This window comes from Vidua chalybeata, chromosome Z (genome assembly GCF_026979565.1).
Source record: "Vidua chalybeata isolate OUT-0048 chromosome Z, bVidCha1 merged haplotype, whole genome shotgun sequence".
NCBI classification, from domain to species: domain Eukaryota; kingdom Metazoa; phylum Chordata; class Aves; order Passeriformes; family Viduidae; genus Vidua; species Vidua chalybeata.
Genome location: NC_071570.1, coordinates 52,154,840 through 52,176,667, shown reverse-complemented (window position 1 = coordinate 52,176,667; position 21,828 = coordinate 52,154,840). Strand labels below are relative to the sequence as shown.

Here is a 21,828-nt window from a genome sequence, read left to right as displayed (position 1 = left end):
AGCACAAAGTGATCCACTACACACTGATCCATCTACAGGAGGGGCATCTGGCAGGATGGACAAGTCTGCGCTGAAGAACCACATCCATCAGCTTGTGAAGAGCACCAGATTTTGTAGTGCTCCAAGCTCAGCAGGGAGAGATGGCAAGCCTGCAGAGCTTGACATTGGCAGGCACTCGCAACACATCAGGCTAGAAAGCAAGAACAATAGAAGTGCAGCCCTGCTCCTAGGAAAGGAGCTCACTGTAAATGGGATAGATATGTGAAGTGCTCTGCATCATGTGCATGAATGGAAATAACCTTAGAGAAACAGATCAATAATAATACTGCATATTCCTCCTGGCTTGCCTCTGGGTACTGCAGTTCCTGTCTCATGGTGCTGGAAATGTGTGGTCAGGGTATGTTCTCCCAGAAAAGAATCTGCAGTCGGTAAAAGCAGCAGGCATCCTTTCTCCAGTGAGGATCCAAACTGCTCTAAGACATTTCAGAGGTGCACAAACTGTTCCTACTCTGAGATGCAAAAGAGATCTCTGGTCAGACTGTTGAAGTGCAAGGGTGACTCCCCATGTTAACAAGTGCTGGCACTAACCCAGTCCAGTGCATCCCCATGAGATCAGAGTCAACACTCAAACATTTCCCAGTGTACTTCCAAGCAGTGAGACATAGGTGTCAGTAGACTCCTTTCAGAGTTTTAGGTTGTTCAGTGGTCACAACAAAGAGAACAGGGCCAGGGAAGGAGCCTGTTCTTACCACCCGTCCCTTTAAATAAGGCAGTTCTCTCTGTTTCTAGAGCATGCACAAGATCTGAGCCCATCTGCACAGGCATCCCAGCCGTTCCCACTCAGGATTTTTACCCATATTTCAAGTATTGCAAATGTGAGATGCAAATTTATATCTTTTTTATAAGGTACACATTAAATTTCAGGGCTTCATTAACAACACTATCAGTAACCTCATACCACCTCTTGAGTTTCTGGCTTAGGGGAAGGCTTTCAAACATTGACCACATTTTGCACTTTGAAGTCTCCACTTATGCCTGTGTATCCAAACATTGACAGGTTTACAACATTATCTCCAAAAACTTCACATCCTAAATCTTTTGCCTGTTATGTTATACATGCTCCTTGTTTGAAGGAGTGGTGTTTGAGTTACAATTTTCTTCCTGTTACAGTGATTCTTTACCTCATTTGTCCAGGAATATGGGCATTTCCATACCTTTAAAAATTCCAATACTGGTGCAGAATAAAACAAGTTGTATCTCCTTCAGTAGTGAGTGAAGCAGGTTTTAATCTGTTTCTTCATACCAGTGGTATATTTGACCTTTACAGGTTTAAAAATGTGCTCTAGCAGAAGAAAGGTTTTGAAAAATGAGGTGCTAACTGCTTTTTTATCTGCATATCAAACCTGGACTAATCCAGCACAACATTTTAAGTTTGCTGGCAATTATTTTGTCTTTTTGCTTGAGTGGAGGTCTATTTTTGTAGTCTTTGCCAACAGATCCTAAAGATTAATAGATTAATATAATTGTCCTGAGGGTTTACAAAAAGAATACCATGTTGCCTCTATATAGGTACTAAACAGGGTGCAACTTTATTTACAGTGTAAAGTGCATCACATCGAAGTCGTTTAAAACACACAACAAGCAGTGACATAAATGACAATACAGTACTGGGTAGGGAGAGGAAAATATTCCAGCAAGTATCAATACATCATCAATAGCACTAATATGACAGCCTCTAGTTTCAGCTATTCTGTCCTAACACCACATCTCCTTACAAAATGTGTTGACTGGGTTGATCCTGGGACTCCATGTACATGTCACTAGTGTGAAGCTGGGGTGATAAAAGCTATTCTCCAGCCCTAAACTCTCCAGCAATGTCCTGCCAGATCTAAGCACTCTCCTCACTACTGCTGTTCTGCTCTGGAGATGACCAGGAGAGAGTCAGAGGACACACCAGAGAAGCACACTAGAAAAGGGACAAAAACATGAGAATGACATAAAGATCTGCTTTTCTCACCTATGCACTCTTTCCCTTGAGAATTCCTGTGTTGGTCACTGCAGCTTCCCTTCATTTGCTGTTAAGGCAGCAAGGAAGTCAAGGAACAAAGTGCCTACAAGTGGTGGTGACTGTGTTGAAATGTGGACATTACTTACTGAACGCTAAATTCAGTCAAAGCTGTAAACATCAATGGCTGTGGAGCTGGGAGACAGAAAATTTTTGCTATGTACTAGCAGAGTCCATTAGAAAAAGAAGGTTGTGGGAGTTAAAACCACAACTTTTCAGCTGGTTGCAGCTCCCACTGGGAAGGAATCTACATTCACATTAATCTGATCCCCTAATGACTCCTATTCTTTACTATCTGTTTTTATTTTAATTGGCTGAAAGCGCCTAATGGCTAACAACTTTGCTTTTTTTTCCCATTTTTTTCCCATTTCTGGTCTTGGGCTACCAGCCATCAGTGTTTAGTATTTTCTAGAGCTCTGTTACTGTAACTGTGAGCTCCTTTTGGTGTCCTATCACTTTCCTGTATCAGGGTTCATGCATAAAAGGAAGATACATCCATAAAGTGGGGTGGGGCAATTGTGCACACCTTTATCTGGAGGGTAACTAAGCAGGAATAGGAAGCTACAGAAGGTAAAATTTATTTCTGCGTTTTCTTTCCCAATGATTTGCAGTTGCAAATTACACTTTTCTGTTATTATTGGGAAAAAAATGGACCTTCTGATCAATGACTCTCAGGTTCTGACTCTAAGATCTTTTTTCATAGATCAGATTTTTTTGTAAACTGATAGTAATTACCAAACACATGACTTTGGAAAATGCATGTGATTTCTGTCTTGTAATTCCACCACCCTACTTAATCATAAATTTTAACATTTCAGTTCATAAGAGCATTATTTAATGGTGGCAATCGTGTGTGTTTTCCTCAGACACAATGGGATCACCAGTCTGAGAGTGAGAAATCTGATAACGTGTACTCTCAGTATTTCTCAGTCAGTTTAGCATTTCTGCCTGTGTGTGTACTCTCAAGAGAGGTCTTTTCCAGTTTTTTGAGGATTCTGCATAACAAACCCACAACATTTTGGCAAACAGATAGCAAACTTTTACCTGTAAACATAACTGGTGCCTTCTCTCTCCATCTCAGGGGCCAAACTTAAGATTGGGACCCAAACATAAGATACCAAAACCATTCACCTAGCAGATACCCATGAAGATATGTACTTCATTTTTATCGGAAAGGGATGGTAGTTACAGGCAGGTGGAGAGTCCCCTGGCAAATGGAAAGTGCAAGTTTCAGAGATCCATCTGCTTCCTACTGCTGAATCCTGGATTATCCATCTCAGAGCTACACCTGAATGGCCTCTAGGTCAGAAAGCTTCAAAAGCTCTTGTTGGCTAGACTTAAATAATTCTTCTCTGAATGAGATGATGTTTCCTCATCTCTTTTACTAAGAAATCTCAGGTAAAACTCATGCTGATGCCTCCCATTAAGTCACTCTCCAATGAAGTTAATGTCACATAAACTGCACTACAGAATCTTCTTCTTATACTCACCAGAAACTGTGGTTACAACATAGACCTTATCACATGCAGTTATAATTTTTATCAACTGAAGTTCGGAGAGAAGCCCAATGGAGAGTTTAATGGCTCATTCAGCCTTGTGTAACGCTCTTTACTGTTGAGTTGCTGGACAGTAGTATGCTTTGGCAGCTGCTAAGCAGAACTTCTATATTCTGTTTAATCATGGTTGGCAGTATTATTAGAGTTTAATTAGCTCACTTAATGTAAGAAATGGAAGGGACTTCACTTTAAGCAACCACTTCCTCGGTGGTTTACATTTGTATGTGTATATATGTATGACACCTGTGTAGCAGCATATATTTGATAATAGTTTTATAAATGAAAAATACAGAGGATTTCTTTAAAAATTGAAAGATGTATCACAAAATGAAATACAAAACAAGGGAGCTGGGGAGGGGTGGGAAAGGGAAACAATGGATTTGATTTACAATGCATTAGAATCCAAGCTCTGGTGCCTAGGCTGAAGAAAGATATCTGAATGTAGAATTGCTGCTCTGATGTTAAAAGGGATAGAATCCAGCCTTTCGTTTCCTACATCAAAAAACCCAAACAAAATAAAATCAGTGGTGTGCTGAACATACCAAATAATCAACAGTGAGGCACAAGAGGATGGCTTCTCAAAGTATACCAAGGATTCAAAGAGGCGGGGAGAGTGGGCATGGGGAAATAGAAATATCTGACATTTAATTTAAGTCATGGCTTATCACAGAGAAGTTTGGAACTAGTCTTACTCTGCATGCTGATAAAAGCCTTTCAGTTTCCCCTTACAAATCCACACCTTGTTAACCTGCAGCAGGGAATCTCTGCTATCATGTTATTTGCCTGTATTATTTTAGAATTCCCAGAAAGATACCATACCCCATAAAGAGCCACAAGTAACTGAGGCCAAAGCTTAACAAAATATGAAACAGATCTCAGAGCTTGTTTCTGTCTTCACTTCACCCACCCAGTTATGTTTGGGGAATGTCCTCTCAAAACGCTCTGAAACGGACAAGCTGCTAGACTCCAATCCTGCTGGGTTAATGACCCACCTTCTGTCAGACTTCCCATGCTGCACAGAGCTATGGACTTGGACAAAAAAGCCCAACAAAAGAAGCCAAGGATAGTCTGTTTTGGGAATTGCCTGAAACTTTGCTTTGCCTCTCATGAGATAAACTCCACAATTTTTGGCTATTATGTCCACTGGATTTGGGCTTCTCTGCTTCATATCCTAAATGGAAATACTACCAGACTTCAGATGTATACCTTTCAGTCTAAAGCTGAAAGATATTGTTTGTTGGCAATACATTTAAGTTGCTTCACTAAGGCACATATAATCACAGCTGACAAATGAAAACTATTAATTTTGGACAATGTGATTTCTCAGTCAAGCATCTCTTCTATAGCTTTAAGCTAAACTGTATATCAGAGAGATAGGAAGGAATGTTTGTCACTATCTGCCCAGAAAGACGAACAGAAAAAATTACAATGTCACAGGCTTCATCTGTTCCCTGTAGAAAAATATTAATATTCATGTGGTTCTTATTTAGCTTTCCAGCATAATGAGCACTGTGTTCAGCAGGAGCCTGTGTGAGTTGAGGTATATACATATTTTGCTATCATGGCCCTAGAGCTGCCAGGAGATTTGAACGTGGACTTGCCTCAGAGGCACCTTCTTGTACTCTTTAAATTATTACATCACTCAGTGCTGGGTATAAAATGACTTATTATTTATGACAAATGTTGCATGACCCCGGTCTTGAACATGGACCCAGGTGAGGTATATACAGTTCAAAATGAGCACTAGTAAAGAGTAAGCCACCAAAATTTCCTGGAAAACATTCTGTATTACATGTCAAAAACACACTTTCATTTGCATAATGAAAAATCAGTCTAAACATTGTGGGTTTGCCTGTCTGCTTACATGTAAAGATATAATTTTCTGAGTTTTCTACAAGTTTGGCAATCATTTTGCAGAGTACCCTCTAAGGTCTTTACACATTGCCCGTAAATCTTGAGGTATCTAAAGGTTACTGATTTACAGAATATAGAGATACTCAAAATGTTAAAATTATTTGCTCATTCCTCAGATTTAGAGCTCAGTAGGGTGTGATTCAGCCTAGCCCTGGGACAATGCTCAGTGACACTTACCTAGAGCAGTCAGGTCCAGTCCAGGAAGAGGGACAGTAGCACCGATTTGGTCGTATGCACCTCCCACCATTTAAGCAAGGCAACTGGCAAACAGCTGCACACAGACACACAAACTTGCATTAATGAGCACATCCACAACAAACTGTAGCAGGACACTGAAAATCCTTCCTGCCTTATTCTGTTAAGAATGGGAAGGGCAGCCTGAGCAGCATGCATCTGCTAAGTGTCGTTTGACTCCTTCTATTACTTTTGTTGTCTGACACATTGTATGAACTGTATGAAACAGTCAGTGTGTAATTTTACATTGCCTTAAAAATTCTGTTGTTCTTTGATTCCAATTAAGACAACAAAGGAATGCAAACAGAAGTAGGGGCAAGAATTAGAAGAATCATAAGATGAACAGAAGAATGGAATAAAATGTAGATTACTTTTTTTAGAAAGGAATGTGACAGCTTAACCCTAGCCAGAACAAACAGACACCAGACATGGGAAAAATGTATAGAAAGAGGCAGCATAAGCAGAGGAAGGTGAAGGTCAGAAAGCCATGTGCAGATCAATAGCAAGCAAGGAGTAAGACTTCATGGAATGGCACCTGTATGGAGACGAGGAAAGGAAGCCGAGAATGACAGTAAGACCCTGAAAGGCACTGGATAGCCCTAAGAGGTGAGACTAGGTACAATGGGGCCTTAGAGAAAAAACCCTTGTCTGCCTTACAGGTCATGCTGAGCCTGGCTGAACATGCATTAGTGTGACAGTCTAACCCAAGAATATCAAGCCAACAAATCAAACCAACCAAACAAAAGTCAAAGTTTCAAGTCTTCCTGTCAATTTTGAGATTGAAAGGTAAAGAACCACACAATTTATAGAACCAATTTAGATATACACTTAATGAGGTTCTTCAAATACAGACATTTATATTGCAGGAAAGATGTGAATACTTTAAAGCAGATAATGCCATACGTAGAGGACAGACATAAAGATACTAGTCTGGGTAATATTTTTGCAAGGAATATGCATCAGGAAGCGCTGATTATTATGGAATTACAGGAAATGGAAATGAGTAGTCGCAGGAATGCAAAAAACCTACTCCAATTCCTCTGGGCCAAACAAGAACAAACAATAGCAGAAGGCCATATTGATAGGCCATCCATATACAATTAAGTGCACCAAGTACATTATGTTGAAAATTACTTCTGATTTTGGAATGAAGCATATGACCAAAACATCTTTAGCTGTCACTGAAGTATTTCTCTATCGCAGCAAAATGTCAAAATCAGTAGCTGAAACAACAAGTGATTAAAAAACTTCGTAAGCAGTGTTTATGATGCAGATGCAGTTGTTCACTATAATTTTCCCTTTAGCTACTGAAAATCAAGTCAAGCCTGTACAGATTTAAATTGCTGGCCAAAAAGCCAAGAAGCCATCTATCCTCCTAAAGCACCTATTATAGCTGCAAAGCTTGTGAAATATGAGAGGAAATGATGCATTATGTGTTAGGCAAGAGTCCCTTCAAAAGACAATAGTTCAGAGTTAAAATGTTCTCTCTGGTATTTCAATTTTCTGCAGAAGGATTTGGTTTGCAGTGTATTGCACAGCTTGCCCCCCTCCAATTCACTATTCTTATCAGTCAAAAAAATACTATGAACATTCATTAACAGAGGCATGGATTCCTTCCCAGCTCACCCCATCAGCCACTTCAAAGCTTTGCAGGAAGGCCAAAACTGGGCTTTCATGTGAAGCCCCTATTAAAAATCAGTTAAGGTGCACCTGGACAATAAAAATACAGTGAAGAAACTGAAATATATGTTTAAAAATAGATAATATTTGTAAGTGTTTAAGATTTAACACTGATTGAAAGATGTTTCAGTAATCAGTCAGTTGCTGAGTTTTACTGTCTTTTCACAAGGAAAAGTCTTTCAAAACCCAGTATTCATTCAGTCTTCATATGAAAACCCATATTCTAAACTCAGATTCAAATATTTTCCATAACTGCAGCCAACCTCATCTCACACAAATGGACTGGTTAGGCCACAAACCTGGACACTAGAATCACTCCCGTCCTACCCCTCACTATTTTTGCGTGCTCCGTGACCTTCACCTTTGTTTAGGTGCAAGTAAGAGATCTAGTAAAAAGAAGTGCACATTGAATTTGCTCAAAGAACTTAGATGATCCTTAATGTAAGGTACCCATGTACGATGTATCTATTGAACTCAATCACCTTTAAATCCTTGCTTTGGCGTGCTCTCTGTCCTGATTCAGTACCCAGGTAATTAGTGGGCATCCACCAAACCAGACAGCTATGTGGTGAAGAACCTCTATAATACCTGAAGCTTGTTTGTGAATTTAATGGTGACCTGAATTTCCTGAAGATGAAAATGAAAATCAGGCATCTGGAATTGAGAAAAATAGTTTTATTCTTCTTCTTGGATACCCTTTCTCCTTTCCACTGCTTTTTGCAGAGAGTATTTTTGCAGTGAATACTGTCTGTCCTTTTTCAGAGCAAGCTTTTCTGGGAGTTTTAAAGACTCATCAGGGAGGGACTAGTCTGAAGGTAGTTTACAGCTGAAACAGCAAATCCTCCAGGAATATTATTGTAGGCTTGGGTTTTCCTGTGACAAGCTTCGGAGTTCTATGAGTCCCTAGAGAGCTGTGCTAGGTATTGCTAGTAGAGTCCCAAAAAGTGAGAAAAAATGCAGGTGAGAAGTTTTACCCATATGGCAGCGTGATCCAGTCCATCCAAGGGGGCAGTCACATTGGTAAGGGGCCACACAGCGACCTCCGTTGAGACATGGCAGAATGCATATTGCTAAGGAGAAGAGAACCAGAGAAAACAATTATGTCCCATGAAAGCAAAGAATAGAGTGTGCAAGAGATGAACTTATGCTTAACTAGAAACTCCACTGCCCCTTGAAGTGTTTGCATGGAGTATCAGCAGAGCTGAGCAGGATCTACCCACCAGGCATAAGCAGCACATACAGCTGGCACGGCAGACAGAGATGACAAAGTGTAGTGGCAAGTAAATGGATAGGCTGGAGCAATTGCTGGAGTCCTTCAGATGCTTGTAGGCTCTGTGCTCATGGGAAATGAGCCAGGGCTGTCTGTATCTTGCATGTAATATCCACAGATACTGGCCACTTCTGTGATGGTGCTAACAAAACCAGTTCATGCTTTAATCACAAAAAATTGGACAGTTCGTGAATTCTCTGGGCTTGGAGATGTAGCATCCAAAACAAGTTAATCTGTGCCCTCCCCACAGAAAAGCACTTTGTCTAGGCTCGTGAAAACATACTGAGACAGGTGAGACCATAAGCCTCTTGGGGAAAGGCAGCTTGGATACAAGGCATTTTGACTGAAAAAGGCTAGAGGTGAAAGCTCTGGGGAAGAAACAAAGCACATACCAAGCAGCTGATGACCTCTGGACAGAGCAACAATTGAGCTACACTGCTCCTGTGAGCAGATCTGCAAAACTCCCACATGTTCATGCTTTAAGTATCTTTACAAAACTATCAACTCCACTATGCTAAGTGAACAAAGTACTTGAGCATACATGCTCTAAGAAGAGCAAGAGTTGAGCTAGGTCTCAAACTTGGACTCAAGTCCAAATGGACTTGGAAGTGCCACTCAAGTGGCACGTCCAGTAAGAGTTTAATACTGGGAGGGTGGATGGGGGCTGCAGAAAACTGATGTAGGGGCTCTTCTGCTGCACAGCAGAGGTCAAGCTGAGCAGGTGCAATCAGCTTGGATAAGAAAATAATTGTGAACTTCCATGGACCTCACAGGACTAACCTGTATCAGCAGGAAATACTTTTCTATATCATTAAACTTGTAGTACCATGCAAGTTTTTTAGAATGGCCAGGACTCTGTAAAGAAGATGAATCCTATCTTTTTTGTGAAATGTACTGTGAACTACAGTGTGACTGAATTCTCTCAGTGGCCTTACTGTGGTCTGATACTGACAGGTCAGTGCTCAGTGCCAGCACTCAAAAATTCCTTGGGCTTCCAGAACAGGCCCATAACTTCTAAGACTAAACCTGTTCTTCTGTTCACTGGTGCACCTTGTTTGACAAGCAATGCAAAATTGGTATTGCACTGACCAATTGTGGGAATTCTTTTCCCCTTTTCTAACTATCTATACTAAAGTAAAAAAAAAAAAAAAAAAAAGTTAGTGCCTGTACCTGCAAGAAGTGTGGCCTGCCTAGTCAGTTGCCAGTCTGAACTGGATGATTGAAATGGCTGGTTCTGGAGAATGCTTCAAGTGTCATTACTGATGAACTAATAAACTCAATTGTGGGATACCAAACACAATTTTGTTAGACACAGGGTGCAATCCTCTTCTGCTGAGACTGTGAGACTTACAGGACTAAATTGTATGTATGGCTGTGGTGATATTGCTAGGCACAGGGACAGAAAAAGAGGAGCTGTATACTATCACAGCAAAGTATACCACATAGCTGGAGTTTCCATAAACACAAAAAGACAAAACTTGCTGAACCTCTTGTTCTTATTCTGTATCTACCACTAGTTTGTGCCATGGGTAACTGATACTGTCACAGAGAAGACTTGAAAGCTGCAGAGATAGATTCAGAGGACCATTTTAACAAATGATACATCTTAAATACTTGAACCATATTCTTTTCCAAGAACTAGATGAGACTGTCCAAAGTTTTTATAGGTTTCCATGTATACTCAAATTCAAGGGCAGTGACTCAGATCTGGTGACAGTGACACCACCCCTGCTGTAAATCTTGGACACACTAAAGCCTTACATCAGGACCATACTGAATACTAAATACTAAATAAAGGCACTTCCCTTTTCTATCCACATAGGCCTATGCCTTACTATGTGTACAGTAATAAGGTTCCTCATGCAGCAGCTATGCCAGCCTGAAAGGGTTAAATCTCCCAAATTCCTTGTGCTAAGACCACCATGAAGAGAAACACTGATCAAACTGGCATCCCAATGTCACCCAGGGAATCTGATTTGAGAGTCAGATTTGGCTCTTTTCAGTGAGAGCAGGTCCACTTCTCTAATAATCTGGAGATCCATGACAGGAAAGACCAGTCTAGAATTTGTGAAGCACAAGTACACAGGTTAGGAGGGACAGGGTGGGAAAGGTGACACATTACATTATTTGAACATGAACTGATGAGGTTCATAACCACACACTGAGAAAAACGGAAGCCAAGAAATTAATGCAGCCACCAGCAGAACACTCACGCCTCTTCTGTTCTAATCCCTGTTCATTCCCCAAAACTATCAGGTATTGCTATTAGAAACAGACTTTGGAGAAATGAAACAAGGTGTTCTTCAACCACAGTGAAAGAGCACCCAGAAACAAAATTACACCAATTAAAAAAGTGCTTGTTTTGCTTTGTAGATGTAAGGGAATGGTTATTTTTCTAGAAACAAGCCAAGTGTATACCTTTCTGTTCCCTTTCATTTGTCAAGCAGAATATATTAATGATTTTTATGGTTTTATCTCTTATGCCTTTTCTGGTTCACTGCAGTAAATTCATCTGTCTTATCTACAACACCCTTAAGATTACAGTTAGGGGTGGTATACATACGCTCTTCACAGAGACGGCCCATCCAGCCATCCGGACACGAGCAGGCGTTGGGTCGCTCACAGATGCCACCGTTCTGGCACGGGAACCGACAGACAGCTGGAAACACCACGATTTCTTTACAAACTCTGGACAGTGAATTAGAAGCCTAGTAACTCAGCATCTTGCACAGACCTTTGCAGTTATAAAGCTTAGAGCAGAACAAACAAATGCAGTGAAGTTTAGAAACATTGCTTGATTTTGATTTCAAGGGCTATATCATCTTCTGACTCTGTGTGTTTCATTAGGTACTGTAAGCAAGAGTGTGGCAATCATTAAGATAATCAAAAGATTGTCCACAGAAAGAATGAAAATGTAGACATATTTATAGCTGAATAAATTATTTGAATAGTGTTTCAAGACACTATTCTTTATCTGATTTTCCCACTAACTTTTGTAAAACAAAATGAAAATACCGATACAATACACCATAAAAACCTATTACCCTCCTCACCCGTTCACCCAGGCATTCTAAATTGACTCTGGAATAGAATCAAGCTTTCTTCTAACCTTGCTATGAAACACCAAGATAATGCCATCTGGCATAATATACACTGTGTCTAAAGTGAGATTAACTGTGTGATAGAACAGGTAATTTTTACTGCACTATCACCCAGCATAATGAGACTGACCAAAAAGGGTGCAGCAGGGGCACAGTAAGTGTTCATCTCAAGAACTCAAAGTGTGCCTACAAACCTCACCTAGCATTCATGCTTACTGCTGCTCCTCGGCTTCCATTCCTATTAATAAGCACCTGATCATAAAAATGAAGAATTTGGAGTGGAGTCTATCATGCTGGGCCAATATGGTGCCTGGGCTGAACAGACTTTGGACTTCTTTGTCACTTCTATGACACTGTACCATCTCTTGTCACATACATCCAGGGAAACCAGGACTACTTTAGAAAATCAGGTGAAAGCTATGCACAAACATTTTATATTTAAAGATCATTGGAGGAAGTGCAATCTTTCTCATGTTGATGTACATACATACAGAGAAAATGAAAAAATGTGGCTTCAAGACAGTACAACAGAACAAATAAGTAATCAGACTGACAGTAATCTCAGGAAACTTATTCTGAACTCCTAATTGCATCTGAACTGCTATCATTAATTAGTTATTAGGTGAGCAAAATATGCATTTAAGCTTTGAGTGATTTTTAGCAATAAATACAAACAGTGGATTGGCACACTGAAACACTGCTCAGACCTGAAATCATCATTGGAAGGAATGCAAATCTTTCCCTCAGAGAGACAAACTTGAGTCACTCCTGGAGCTAAGCCATACCAAAATGCAAGCTACAGCTTGGAGTCTGTTGAAATGAGGCCAAACTCTGCCATGTTATTTTTCAGTCTCAAGAGCCTTCCCATCAAGTGTCAGCTGATAATGAGAAGGGAAGAGACCTCTGAAAGATTAACATAATTTGCAATATTTTAGCAGTGATTTTGAAAATTTCTGTTGCAAAAACATCTGTTACTACACAGACAGCTTGTCTCTGGGTGTTGACTAAAGCAGAATAATGTGCCAAACAGGTTTTTTTTCTGCAATGGAAGAACCATTTAAAGCTTTGTGTGATCTACACCACTTAAACAATATTCCATGAATGTATAATGAGATGTGAGATAAAAGATTCATGTATAAATGATATCCCATATTAAATTCAAAGCCCATGAAATAAGGTCTCTGAAATGCATTTTTCCCCTCTGTCAATGTAGAAGATGCAGATATTTCATGAGTTACAAAAATTGCTTTGGATGACAACTCCATGCTACTCAGCAATCAGATGTCAGACAGAGATAGGCTTTTCCTGGATTTCTGCCCAGGTCCTAGTTGTGAAACTGAGTGAGAATGTATCATCCCTAGGTGTGCACTTGTTATACACCAATTTAGGAAAGCAAAGACTACTTGTCTGTAGCTATGAGGATTATTCTTATCAATGGACAAGACTAGAAAAATGCTTGGGACTGGAAGTTAAGCTGAGATCTCTCTTTTTTTTTTTTTTTTTTTTTTGTCTATTGTAGAAGCAAGCAAATGCAGTCCTGATGTGCTGGGGAGAGAATAGAAAGGATCAATTCTGACTTTAGTTAATGGTAGCAAATATCACATCCGTTGTATCAATCTTTTGACATCCCCTTGTAAATTTATCTACACAGGACACAAAAGCATCACACTGCTGCAAGTCAAATGTGTCAGAAGGGGAAAAATAAATTCTGTTATCTGTTTTCAGCTTTACAAAATGCTTTCTTGTGGTTACAAGTGAATAATTTCCTCAGGCCCAGTTTCCCTCTCATAATGTTCTTATTTGCTGATAGGGTACAAACTTTCTTGCTGACAGCTCCATATGGACCACTCACAGTCAGCAAGATGTGAAGAGGGCATACAGACAAGAGTTTTAGAGCACTTCAGAAAGAAGAAACTGGAGTCAGGTAAGCTGTGTGCATCTGTGCAGCCTAATGAGTCCTGCAGATATTTACAGTCTAATACTGCAGATCCAGGCTAATACTTCTCACTCCTGAAACTCAGATCAGAATCTGGCCAGCAGCCTCTAACCAGTTGTGATTTAGGCAAGTGCAGCTGTGGTGAGAGCTCTTCCAAAGAAGTCTGCTTTTTAATAATAATATTTACATTAACAAACCTGTTCAGCTGGGACAGAATGTTTCAAGCAGGCTTAGAAAACATTAATAATCAAGTCATACAGCCATAAGCAAGAAATGCAGCATGAGTCATTACAAAGAGTGCTTTCATGTAGTTTCTGATGTAGACCACAAAGGCTTGGGTCCTGTAGGACTTTTGTTAGGAAAATCATTCACATGAATTATAAAGCAGTTTTGAAAGATCACTTTGACATGTGTCATGAAAATGCAGGACAGTCCTTTCACAAACATCTTTAGTTCTTTTAAAGTCCCCTTTTAGAAAAGAAGAGAGAAATTGTTATTCCCCTCCCTTAATATGCAGGTTATTCTGCCTTGTTTTCCACCTTCATCATTTGTCTACCTCTTCACTGCATTTTTTTGAAATAATTTTCCCTAACACTTATTATTCTGAACAGTTCCAGTAGATACTGCAGTGTTACAAACAGAATGTTTGACATTGCTTTGCAGATCAGCCCTTCTTGGTTCCTGGTGGCCAGTGGCATGAACCTTTCTTTGCAGACAATGGCATCCCTTGGCATAAAGGAGTTCTTTGTAACTAATAAATACTAAATAACAATAAAAAGTAAAGCTGGTGATATTAAAAAAATGGTTGAACAATCCAAAGTATTACAATTGGAACAGATAATATTCAAATTCTAGCTTAGTTAAAGTAGCTATTATGCAGAGATCCCTTGAATTCTGTAGCCATCACAGTTTAGAAATACAAACATTTTAGAAACAGCCTGGTGCTTTAGGAGCACAAATTTCTAACAGGACTTTTGGATACATCATGTCAACTGAACTAACTCAGTTGCTTTCCTTCAAATCTTCTCTACTTGGCTGTGTGATGGGTATTTATGCCAGTGGCAAGCCACAGTCACAAACCCAAGACAAACCTGTTTGTCAGGAAAAGCTACTCTATTCCTGAAATATTCAGGAGGTGCAAGCCCTCTTCTTTGGTTCTGGTTCTCCTCAAAATGCTGTAGTGATCCATGATTTTTAGGCAAGACATTATAACTATCAGATACAGGAATTTAGGTGAGTGCCTGCTTTCATAGAGTACAGTAACTCAACTTGTTTAGGTGTCAGCATTCATAATATTTTGCTGTCAGAATTCATATAAAAAAACTGATGAGGGTCCATGATTTGCCAGGCTTATCACAGGACAGAATCCTCTGTCTCCAAATGGCTTCTAACCTAAATAGAATCTCTCTGAGGAAGGAAAAACTGTTGCTTGTATTTTAACATGGGGAGCTGAGACTTGCAGGAGAGGCAGACTTGATAATTCTGATGATGTTCCCAGGTGAGTGTCCTTGAACTTTTCTTCTTCTGTGTGAAGAGGAATGTGGCTGCTTGTGACTGGCCAGTGTTGTGTTGTAAGGTTTTTTGCTTTCTAAACAGAATACCTAAAGCTCAATTTGTCATGGTGGCTGTTCCACAGTCTGAAATAAGACTTCAGGGTGCAGCCAACTCCCTGCTCCACAGCTACTCAGCAGCAGAGGGCAAGCCAAGCTTCTGACATGGACATGGCAGATGGCAAGACCTTTTCTACCAAAGCCCTATGACCCTGAACTCTTTTGCTGTGCCTCATCCATGGCTTTAAGTTAGTATTTGAATATGCTTATATATGTTTTTTATTGTTGAGTTTATTTTCTCTTCAGTTTTTTGTTTCCCCCATTTTCTGTTCAAAACTTTTTATTTATTTAAATCTTCTAAATGGAAGAGTTAACTCTTGGCTTTAAAAAAGTGAATGTTTTAGCTCAACGGACCAAGAAATTACAAATACCTGCTGATATGCCAAGTGTAGAAAGCCTGGTATATTGTTAGATCTATGAATTTTCTAGAGTGCTCAGTGTGTATCATTTAGTAAGCTATATAAATCTACCTCTTATTTATTGCAAATTGAATTTCAGGAGCTGCCACACTTTAAACATAGTGAGGGACTAAGAAACCATTTGTTCTGTTTTGGTTTCTGCAGTGTTCAGTTTTTGACTGTGAACAACTGACTGGCAATGCTTATCTGAGACAGCTCAGCTTGTCAGGAAGATGACTAGTTCTGTCCCTTTCTCACAAAAGATGTCAGGAGAAAAGATCCTAGGTGTGGGATATAATACTGTAGCAAAAGAAACTGTAAGACTAGCTAGGACTATAGAAAAAAATTACAGAAGCTTCTCTTTAACTTGGAAATAAAGCAATAACCTGGAATTAAATGCCCTGAGTGAAACTATGACTGCACTAAAACTAGCAAAAATTTCACTTTCATTTTTATTGTACCTAGGATGACACCTCTGTGTTTATGGCAAGTTAAGCTATCATTCTGTTAATAAAAAATACTTACCTTTGCAGGTAGGTGGTGTTGTCCATGTTCCATTTTCCAAACAAACACTCCGCAGGGCCCCCTCCATCATGTACCCACTGTAGCATGAATAGGTGATCATGTCTCCATACTGATAGACGCTACCACGAATCAGAGCATTCTCTACATGAGCTGGGGGACCGCAAGATATCCCTAAACAAAAAAAAACATCCAGATGTTGGTGAGCTGCAGAGCCTGCATGACACAGGTTTTAATCCTAGACACAATGCTGTCTGGGGGAGGTGCCACAGACACACCTCTGGTGGTAAATCAGCAGTGGAGTCCAAGGATCTGGACAAACTTAAAAAGTGGGCTCATGAAAACGCCATGATGTTCAACAAGTCCAAGTGTGAAGTGCTGTGCTCAGGTCTGTATTCATGCCAAACATGAATACAGACTGGGAGAAGAAGTCACTGAGAACAACCTGAGAAGGGCTTGGGGTTCTTTTTGATGAGAGGCTGGACATGAGCCAACAGTTGCATTTTTGGATGCAGCCCTGAAAGCCAACTGTATCCTGGGCGGCATCAAAAGAAGTGCGACCAGCAAGGTGAGAGAGGGGATTATCTCACTGTACTCTGCCCTTGTGAGACACATCTGTAGTGCTGCATCCATCTCTGGGGCCCTCAGTACAAGAAAGTGTGGGTCCAGAGAAGGGACACAAAAATAATCAGAGGGATGGAACATCTCTCTTACCCAGACAGGTAAAGAGAGCTGGGATTATTCAGCATGGATCAAGGAGAAGGCTTCAGGGAGACCTCAGTGCAATTTTCCAGTTTCTTAAGGGGTCTAATTAAGAGGAGGTAGTATTTATATGGGAAGATAGAGACAGAACAAGAGGTGATGATTTTAAATTGAAAGAAGGCATGTTTAGTTTAGATATTAGAAAGAAATTCTTTACCCAGACAGTGATGAGGTGCTGGAACAGGTTGCCCAAGGAAGCCGTGGATGCCCCATACCTGTAAGTGCTCAAGGCCAGGTTGGATGGGACCCTGAGCAATCTGATTTAATGAATGGCATCCCTACCCATGGTGGCAGAGGGGTTGGAACTAGATGATCTTAAATGTCCTTTCCAACCCAAGCCATTCTGCAATCCCATGAGTCTAAACAGTATTGCTTGCAAGAAGTCAAAAGGTTTTCCAACATGCTTGCAAAAGGATACTGCCTTCTGTCAGTATCAATAAATAAAATACACAGTCTTTCTGCAACTCTTGTCTCATCACCCATAATCTCATGGGAATCATTCTTAGGGTATTTAGGGTATCCAACAACCAACCCAGCTCCAGGGCTTGCAAAAGGTAAATTAAAAATACATTTACAGAAGGGCCTAGTAAATAGTAGGATGAATACTGTTGAAGCACCAACCCACATAGATGTATTCTGAGTCCTTTTAAAGGAAAATCTCTGTTAGGAAGAAAGAAGACACAGCTCTTCTCTAGAGCTTCTTAGAGCCCCCTGGAAAGCACCAATCCCTGTGGAACGATGTGTCTTGTACTTACTTTCACACTTAGCTGTGGCTGGAGTCCAGGTCTCATCAGCATTGCAGGTGATCACAGACTGCCCTTTCAGCTGGTAGCCTTCCCTGCACCTGATGGATACATTCTGGCCAACATGAAAATCCACCTCTGACAGAAGGGCATTCTCTGGGATTATGAAAGGCACAGGACAAGGGTTTGCTGTTCAAAGTAAGGGTGTGAGGGAAAAGAAGAAGGGAAGAAAAAGAGATGGAAGGAAGAGAGACCACTTTAGAATAGTTTCTGCAAATTTCAAACCTAAAACACAAGAGAAGCAATAGAAATGAATGCTGTATGTGAGCCCAGTTTGTAATTTGATTTGAAATGATGCGTCATAAAATAATAATAAAAAGATTTCTAATTCACTGCTGTCACGTGGCTTGCTATCATGCTCTGCTGATGCCAGGAGAGCACATTCTAAGCATATAAGTGAGAAATATCCTACTTGTTAGTGTGAAACCATTCTCTCTTGTCCTTCCTGTTTACCATAACCTTTCTATTTAAAAGAGAACCAGACTTATCCTACTTCATGTTCGGAGGGGCTGGACCAATAAAGAGCACCAAAAATTCAGATGTTTGATTAGAGACTTACTGTGACATTCATTAAAGTTTAGAATCTCTCTAATTTCATTTATTGATAGCTGTAAGCTTGCTGGGCTATTTTTGCATGGTCTATTGATCTCATCCCCAGTGTGGAAAATATTTGCTCTATAAAGAGCAGAGATTTATGTCAGTTTCTTGATACTAAAATGAATAAATACTTTGTAATACAAAAATTAAATGTCTAAATCAACCATCCTAAGATGACGCTAGGTCTTGAAATTATTTACAGACATATACAGCAACAAGGAAGGCTATTATGGGTGTGTGGGTACAGTGCACATGTACATAACACACTATTTCACAGAATTGCAGAAGAATTTATACAGCCATTAAGTCCAACCCGCTTCTCCAAGCAGGGACAACTAGGTCAGAAGTTGCTCTGCAACCCGATCAGAAATTTGAGTTAAATTTGAGTAACTCTGTGGCTGGAGAGCTCTCTGGGTTTCTGCTCCTCTGTTTGACTCTGCTGATAGTAAAAAGTTTCTTCAAAAACTTCACTGGAGGTTCCTTTATTGCAACTAGTGTGCATTGCATTTCACTCTAACACTGTGCAACTCTGAGAAGAATCTGGCACTTTTTCCTTTACACCCTATCAATATGTCACTTGTGGACAAAAATAAAGTCTCCCTTTCGCCTTCTCCTCCAAATGATTCTCTCACCTGCTTCTACTATATATCAAGTGGTTGACTGTAATAACTCCATTTTATGTCATCTTTTCAACTAGAGGGATCTATGCAAAAGACAGCTTATTTTTTTACTGTCACAAAAATACCCTCAGAGAAATCAGTGCTTTAACTTGTATCCATAACTGCCCCTATTGTTTCTCTGCAAAAACTTTTCCATTACAAAGCAAACACACACGTTTACAGAGAGGCAAGGGATTACTCCATCTTCCATCTCTTGTGCACTCTGCTGCTGGTTCTCCTTCCAAGCTGTATCCCCTCTCACAGAGATATGTTACTGTACTGCCAACTGTATTGTTTTCATAAATTGCTTTCCCATTCAGCAAGGAAACTGGAATTTTGCATCTGGTCTCTGCAAAGGAAGGGGTCTTATTAATTCAGCTTGGTATTTAGTCCTGGACTTCAAACATTTCCTGAATTAATAACACAATATGTTTAAAGTCACCACAGACTTATAAATAATGAAGAACATTGATTCAGTAACCCTGGGAAGGAAATGTACCCAGCCTAGAAAAGGAGCTCCTCCTGGAGACAGAGAAAAGCCCCAACAAAATGGGGAAGTGAGGGCACATTTATGACTTCAGACTGGGGCCAGTAGGGCAGAAAGATGGAAATCATTCTTTCTTGCCACTGATAGATTCTCCAGAAACCCCACATTACAAAATCATTTTTCAAAACCAATTCAGTCTCTGGATTATATGATATGCATGCATAAGGGAGGAGCTATTGCTTATCCCAGATTGGAATGTTCCAGGACACAAAACCAAACAGTTACCTTCACACAATGGCAAGGGCTTACTCCAGCTCCCATTGGCAAGACATGTGATATTCTGGGGCCCAACAAGATGGTATCCAGAGCTGCACACAAAGGTTACATTACTTCTGTATGTGCTTCCAGTAGACATGGCCTCTGCTTTTTCAATGGAGGGATGAAGCCCACAAGTAATTTCTAGGAGAGAAGAAAACTTTTGGGTTTTATACACAATGAAGACTAGTCTTTCTATGAGTCACACACCATCTGATAGCTCTGTTCTTACCCTGAATTAATGGAAAGACAGCAAGAAAGAAGCTGTGAACTGTTACATGGAGAAGAGTTACACAGTTCCTTTCCTGCCCTTTCTCCTGGGGTTCACACTGCAGACACCCTGAAAGTGTGTCTAAATGTATTTGGTGGTGTTATAAAATATGATGTATGTTCAAACCAACAGAGGATCCAGAATATTTCTTCTGTGCATGCCTGATGCTGCATTTTCAGTCCCCTTTGTGCTCCTACAGTGGAAGATGATCTCAAAATGTGCTCAAGAACCATGGCAGTAGTTAAGAAGAATCTTGAGCCCTGTCCCACACTGTGGAGACCAAGTAAATTCATCAAAGGTAAGAGAGAACAATGCAAGGCATAGAACTATGACATCAGCAAGAAAAGATGGAAAATTATTTACTGGTAAAGACTATAAATATTTGCATTTTATTTATAAGTTGTATGAAATAAGTAATAAGTCCAGTAATAAGTAATAAATCTTTGTTCCTAAGATCCCTCAATTAGTTATTTTCTTGATAGAGAGCCAAGATTTGATCCTAGGGAGCACAGCTGTGGTATCCAGACATACTGAGTGGCCAGGATATACTTGCTTTGGCATGGCAGGGGTGAACATGTCCAAGGCTCTGCACACCATAATACAAGACAAGTCAGATACAACAGGCCACCCTACTGACCTCAGCACGACTCTCTCTGTGTTTATGCCATTTCAATGTGCCAAAAGGAGATTGCTTCTGATCAGAGAGGTACTGCCAATGAGAACTTCTCTGGCTTTTCCTCTGACTCCTCCTCTTACAGACCCTTTGCTGGAGGGAAAGACAGGGAGGAAGCCAGACAAAACACTCTCCTCCTGCCCTAGCTTTCCTGGACATCACATTGCTCTGCTTGCTACTTACGTGTGCATGTAGGGGCGGAAGGGCTCCACTTTTTGTCAACGTGGCAAATCCTTCTGCTTGGCCCCTGTAGCTCAAAGCCAGGGTCACAGCTGTAAAAAACTTCACTGCCAAACAGGAACTCCTCTCCCTGAACAGATCCATTTTCTATCATGTCTGGAGGTCCACATGATATTCCTGTAATGTAAGCAATACTTCCCAATCAAACAAAATGTATCTGTTCACTACTCGTCCACAGGTTTTACTCTGAGAAACAGGAAAGAACACAGCACTTTTCTGGTCATTGCCAGGAATTTGCCCCCAAATAGCAGAACAGAATCATACTTGGTGCTTCCACTAAATGCTAAAAGTAAAGAATCTGTTGTTACTGTGCTGGCAGGAAACCTCAGGAAACTGTTGCCTCTTTCAGCCAACAGGTGAAGTCAGCGTAAACATTTGTGTAGAAACTCCTATTTCAGCACTGCAAGCAATGACATCTCAGAGAAGTGAAGTGCCTTTGAGGATGATATCCACAGTTACCCTGGAGGATGCTAAATACCAGTAACTCCTGGCAACTAACGTGTTCAGAGGTTCTCAGTAACCGCAGAACCCATGACCTCAAGTGTCAGAACTATTTAAACCTGGAAGCTCTCTGCAGAGAAGCAAGGCAGAATGGTGTAGAGATTTTCTTCATACTGCTACCTGCACACACCAGCAATTCTGTCCTTTCAGGTTGTTACCAGTGGTACTTACCAAAATGTTTAGGTAAATGCAGACAGTGTGGGTTATAAAGCAAAATGAGCATTAGTGATTTCT

The 21,828-nt window shown here is 40.3% G+C and overlaps 1 protein-coding gene across 1 annotated transcript in view; it reads right to left on the bottom strand.

Moving 5' to 3' along the window:
* Positions 1 to 1,566: 1,566 nt before the first annotated feature.
* SVEP1 (sushi, von Willebrand factor type A, EGF and pentraxin domain containing 1) overlaps positions 1,567 to 21,828 on the bottom strand; it is a 116,625-nt gene continuing 96,363 nt past the window's right edge. The window contains exons 42-50 of the mRNA XM_053932392.1: positions 21,037 to 21,210; positions 19,880 to 20,053; positions 19,283 to 19,456; positions 17,804 to 17,980; positions 16,290 to 16,460; positions 11,283 to 11,378; positions 8,424 to 8,519; positions 5,713 to 5,806; positions 1,567 to 4,113 (exon numbers count right to left, since the gene is read on the bottom strand). Of these exons, the coding sequence (XP_053788367.1) occupies positions 4,083 to 4,113; positions 5,713 to 5,806; positions 8,424 to 8,519; positions 11,283 to 11,378; positions 16,290 to 16,460; positions 17,804 to 17,980; positions 19,283 to 19,456; positions 19,880 to 20,053; positions 21,037 to 21,210 (1,187 nt within the window). The 3' untranslated portion in view covers positions 1,567 to 4,082. The remainder of the gene's footprint in view (positions 4,114 to 5,712; positions 5,807 to 8,423; positions 8,520 to 11,282; positions 11,379 to 16,289; positions 16,461 to 17,803; positions 17,981 to 19,282; positions 19,457 to 19,879; positions 20,054 to 21,036; positions 21,211 to 21,828) is intronic.